Here is a 6,000-nt window from a genome sequence, read left to right on the forward strand (position 1 = left end):
TTTCGCCAAAATGGTTGATTCGTCCTTTTTACAAAACACCGACGATATTCTCTACCATGATATTTACTTGCCAATCACATGAACTGAAAATCGGTCATAGCATTTCAGCATTCTTAATTAATTTAAAAATTCTATTAAATCGTTCGAATCTATAAATGCATACTGAATTAAAAAAGTGACTAACATTGCTTGAATTGAGAAATCGTAAGTGCCAACTTTGTAGTGTTAATGTACGTTCAGTTTACAAACTTTACTATGTTTCATTCTTTCGATAAATGTGTCGTATTCTGGTTCGGCGGATGATAGGTATTGCAGATGAAAGACGGTAATAGTTGTTCGTGATAATAGAGAAGGCAAGAATTTATTTACTCTTTCAAATGACTACATGAGTACAATCGATGCAATATAATAAATATAACAACTATTCGGTGCGATGTGTAACGGAAACTTGTGATCGAGTGACATGTCCAATCAATTATGATCCGCTATTTATTCACCGGCGGACTATGGAATAATATGTTGAAATTATTGTGAAATAATATTAATTAGTAATGTTGTGAAATCTCATAACATTACGAAATCATGTTATATATAAGTCGTGACTGATTGTACGTGAAAAGTTAATATTGGGGTTACAGGAATCCGATTCCCGCCACAAAATGTATTGAAATGTCATATTATTATTATATTAATAATTGAATAGTGTATAAGATTCCTTTTATACAGTCCGAATTCGTTGATACTAATGCAGTTTAATTTGTTTTCTAGTGGGATATGATTTGGGTGGAGTTATAACAAACAGTCGCAGGGAAGTAGAGCACGGCAAAAAAGGAATGCATCTGAAAGAAATGCACTGCCTGCATCCTGGAGACCTCTATCCTTTTACTAGAAGACCACTCTTTATAATCGTAGACTCTGACAATTCTTTTGTGTTTCAACATATTCCTAGATATTTTGGCCAGCCTCTGGTTACGTTGATGTCTCCGCAGGATATACCTCCAGTGTTTCAAGGTAAATGAATTTATTGATATGTATTAAATATTTTTATTTTCCTCTTATTGTCTATACATTTTTGAATATAACACTCTCAGTGACGTCCTGTGAGATAGGCAGGACATTCGTTGCATATAGAAGGCACATTATAAAGAGCGAGGAATAACGAAACGAATACAAAAATTACAACATTTGAGAGCTTTGATGGTTTTCAATCAAAGATACAATGAAAATATTGACATATTAGTTGAAAAAATATCAAATCGAATCAAAAAAAAAATAACAACATAACATACGTAATATTGTAATAGCGATTTATCGCACAGAGAACTTTTCACAAGGATGCTTACAAACCTTTCAGTGCTATAGACCTCCACGTACCTTATACTATCACTGTTTAAGATTTGGTTTCGTGGAAATGCTCCAATTCTCAGATGGTGTGTACTTATGTCAATTTAAAGATGGTTCGTGTATTTATCAATTTAAAGACAGCTGAAAATAAATCATAAATGGGTAAATACCTACTACTTAGGAACCTTTTGGATTTTCAGGTGATTTGAAACTATAAATAAAAGGAAACGGCATTATATGTTTGCTTAAGGGCGGCACTTTGCCTAGCTACATCACTGACCATCTCTAACACCAAAATTTATCCGGCTTTCCTCTTAATGCCGATTCTAAATCAGTTAAGAAATTACAATCAACACCCACTGAGCACGAGGTGAATGTTAATACAGCAGATAAAAACTTAACACTTAATTATTATTCGTCTGAATCCAGGATCATTGGTATTTGTAAAATTCTCCCCTTCTTCCTGTTTTTTTTTAAAGCAAATCGTCAGCTAGAACTATACTAACTCACATTTGAAAAAAATGTATAGGTATATAATATTTAAGTAGCACTATTGATGAAAATAATGATATATAAATGTGTCTATATAAATAATAAATAACGTAAATAGGATAATTCAAGGAACGGCTCTGTAAGTCAGTTAGAATAGTTCTGCATTAAGCTGACGAAATGCTAATAGCTGATAAAATAATAATAATAATATTACATTTCATTACCATGTTCGATATAAAGAGGAGCATAATGGGCCTCCACAGAATAGAGGTTGTATTAACAGAATTTTATATTTATCTATTAGGTGTAGGTATACTCTGCTTCCAAACATTAATTGAAAAAACAATAATAATATGTGAATTTGTCATACCCAGGAACCACAACATTATAAGCCGACGCGTTACTGGTAATCCATCGTGGGTGTGGGGCAAATAAAGTTAATTTACTGTGTCGGAAATTATATTGACAATTTTTTGTTTAACTAATGTCGAAACGAGTGCGGAAGACAATGATTTTGGTAACTTTGATGATCTATAGAGTTGGGGTGGGGTATAATTTACTGTTGAGGGAAAGCGGATGACCGATGAGTTAACTTGAGGCCACCAACATGGTGTCAGAGAATAAGAAGATAACAAAATATTATAGTATTAATTATTAAAATAAAAAAACATTAAAGTATTATAACTTGTAACTTATTATAACGTATTATAACTTCGAAGCAGACTTGAGAGTGGGTCTATTGTTTGGGCACCGTACCAGTTGAAGTATGGCCTTATGGTGGAGAGGGTACAGAAGAAATTCTTGAGACTCCTTTACTTGAGGTTGTATGGATACTATCCGTGGCTTTATCCAACTGACTTTCTCTTAGGCATGCTTACATACTGCAGTCTGCAATTTAGAAGAAATCTTTATTTAGCTACGTATTTTTTTCGACTTATACAAGGTATAAATGAGAACTCTGCCATTCTGGGCAGTGTTGACCTGTGTGTCCCTGATAACTATCTTAGAAATAGAGACCACCAGTTGTTTATTCTCCCAAGGTGCAGAACCAACCTGCCACTGGTAATGCCAATTGGGAGAGTGATAACTATGTTCAACGAAATTGCTTCGGGTGTTGATATATTCCACCTACGTGAGAATGAGTTTAGGTGGATGTTGTTTTATAAAATCTTAAAATAGGGTCTGCTTAGCTCATCCGGTGTACTTCCTTGTACCTATCTAATTCATCTACTGATATATCTCTTTTTTTATGTAATACTGTTATATTTATATATCTTTGTTTCTAAATGTCATGTTGTGAACGTCTTAAACTTATAATTTGTAATGTCCACAATATGTTAAAAAATAAATGAATTGAAATGAATTAAATGAAAATGAATAGTATACGAGAGAAAGTTTATTACTTGATTAGGTACGTATTTATATGACAGTAATTTATAATTTCAAAACCTCATGTACACAAGTGTGTGTAACAAAAAATATTTCCTCATAAGTCGTGCCTAAAAACCAGTTTCGTGGTATTTATTTCCGTAGATCAACAACACAATGGAAGCCTCTTCACGCTGTTTCTTCACTCTCCCCTTACGGCATTCTGTTTCTGCTGTAACCTAACAAATGTCCCAATACATCACTGGGAGCGTTGTCAATCGTACATCGACAGATTCGTCACCGAGGCTTCTAGGCTTTTCACTCGATGCAGAATGGGCGAATACGACCAAGGTAAGGTTCTTCCTGCCCCTCCCTTTTCCCACGTGCCTATTGAGCGAATGGCTGACAACTTATACCGTTAACTACACAATATGGTGAATGAACAATTTTTTAGACCAAAATAGTACATTTCCTTTCATTGAATACCTGCCATACATATGGGCGAACTATTATTATACCCGAGCTTTTCTTACTTTTACTATATAAAGCCATTATCAATTAAAAAAAAAACATTTATTTATGAGGTTTTAATAAAAATTACATTGGTGTCGTATTCTACCAACCATTCGAATGAAATACATAATTTTAATAATTACTAATAGTTTATAATATATCATAAAAGTTACTATAAATAAATTTTACTGCAATAAAAACATACTATACACAAATAGTTGTGATATGTTTTTAAAATTGCAACCCTTATAGTCCAGTGCGTAAAGCACAGGGTTCTTATATCGGGGGATCCGTGCTCGATTCCCAGTGAGGAACAAGTGCTTTTCTTTAGCGTGCATGTTTCTTATGATTGTTTCACTGCTACTCCTCCACTACTGTAATCGGTCCTCGTAGCCTATTATGATGTTAAAAAAGAAAGAATACCGTTACACCAAATATAATCATTACATGTAATAGTAATATATTATATTGTTAATTTTATGACCAACAAAATAGCTAATTATTATTAAAAATGTCTAATATACAATGCTATTCAATTAATTTTTCTGAATTTACAACCTTGTATGGATTTTGACTTCCTCCAGAATCCACCTCCAAGAATTCCTACTTTAAATGGCATCCATCCAGCTTTAGACACCTGTATTGTTTTAATTGGATCCATAATATTAATCCATCTTCCATGCGGTAGGGCGACACTTTTTTGCCATGCGTGATTCGTTCATCCTGCTTAAATTCTTAGTTTTCAATTTCAATTGTTTTTTTATATATAAATACTGAAAATCATGATGCAATTATGTTTATAAACCATCTCTTTATTATGTGCCCATTATAGTCTATATTTAATATCTTATACTTGAAGCGATTTTATTTTCTTGCTTGCGTATTTCTTTATATTATTAAATAATTTACAAGCATTAGCGAGTGTTACTATATTATATTATAATACATGTAATGGCTGGCTGTTCTTTTACTAATTATGTTGTAAAAAATCATATATTATTATGTATAAACTATACTATATCCTACCTACTAGACATAAAATTTAAGATAGTATTTTTTTTAAAGCATTATTTATATTTGAGTTATATAAAATACAAACTATTCATAATTCCAGTGGGTAATAAAAACGAGTTTTTAATACTAGCATATTGTTTTTCAACCGGAATACCTCGAATATCCTCCTAGTGTGCCGCCAAAATTTAAAAAATTTTATCACTACTATAATTAATAACAAGGCACGATATTCCCTAACAATCTATGTCCTAAACCCTAAAAAATAACCTGATATTAGCTCAGTCTTTTAATAGAAATTTACTTGGTAGTGTCATGCCGAATTATTATTTTGTTGACGCTAGATGTGCCATGGAAGTATGGCAGAGGGTCAAGTGTGTCGCTTTGGTTTAAAGATTAAATTGTACGTCTTTAAGAAAGGGTTGATTTGTAAAAATATATGATTAATTATTAGGCACTTAAAACATGAACGAGGTCTTTCATGAATAGTTCAAATATTGAAATATGAATAGGGTTACTTTTGATTCTATACAACTCATTTATTAATTGTAATCATTAATATATTGTGCTACCTTAAAGTGATACATAATATCTTACGTATGCGACTCTAAAGTGATCCATTAAACCATTTGCTATTGCTGCTAAACATGCGTAGTTAATTGATACTAGAGTACCAGAGAGTTGACCCTAGATTTGATTTCAATGTTGTTTTTCCTTACTTCCAGAGCTGTCGTACATGCAGTTCTTCGGCGATGACTTTCTTCGGCTGGTGATGGTGCGCTTTGTGTTCTGCGACGTGGTGCTAAGACTGCACCGAGGTTTCCGCGGGAGGCAGCAGAGGCCAAGAGCTTCCCCTGCCCTCCCGGAGTCGGATCTCCTGCACCACCCCGCTCTCTCTGGTCTGGTTTTGGACCTGGCTGCTCATCTCGACGTTAGCTCCCACTTTCACGAATCTTCCCAGCCGGAGTGACGTCACAGCTAGATAGACGTTTTAACCGTTCAAGAAACAATTTGAGGACCACGCCATGCTCGTCATAGGGTCGGTTGTTATTATTATCTTATTTTAAGCTGGCAATGCGAAATATATTAACTACATAATATAACATTTCGAAAAAACCCTTTCTAATAAGTATCTATAGATATATTAAAAATAAGTTGAACATACGGGTTATCAATGCGAATGATTAAACACGCGGTATTCTTTTCATACTAGAGATATGAATCCACTATTTTTGTAGATTCATACTGTCACACTTGTACTTTGCGATTTAT

General features: G+C 33.5%; 1 protein-coding gene across 1 annotated transcript in view; it reads left to right on the forward strand.

Moving 5' to 3' along the window:
- Window positions 1–5,698, forward strand: part of LOC147079884 (protein SCAI) — a 51,304-nt gene extending 45,606 nt beyond the window's left edge. The window contains exons 6-8 of the mRNA XM_085945750.1: window positions 769–1,011; window positions 3,370–3,540; window positions 5,454–5,698. Of these exons, the coding sequence (XP_085801876.1) occupies window positions 769–1,011; window positions 3,370–3,540; window positions 5,454–5,698 (659 nt within the window). The remainder of the gene's footprint in view (window positions 1–768; window positions 1,012–3,369; window positions 3,541–5,453) is intronic.
- Window positions 5,699–6,000: the final 302 nt, after the last annotated feature.

Source organism: Rhyacophila brunnea, unplaced genomic scaffold, assembly GCF_057557595.1.
Source record: "Rhyacophila brunnea isolate RB1 unplaced genomic scaffold, BYU_Rbru_1.0 scaffold_1, whole genome shotgun sequence".
NCBI lineage: Eukaryota > Metazoa > Arthropoda > Insecta > Trichoptera > Rhyacophilidae > Rhyacophila > Rhyacophila brunnea.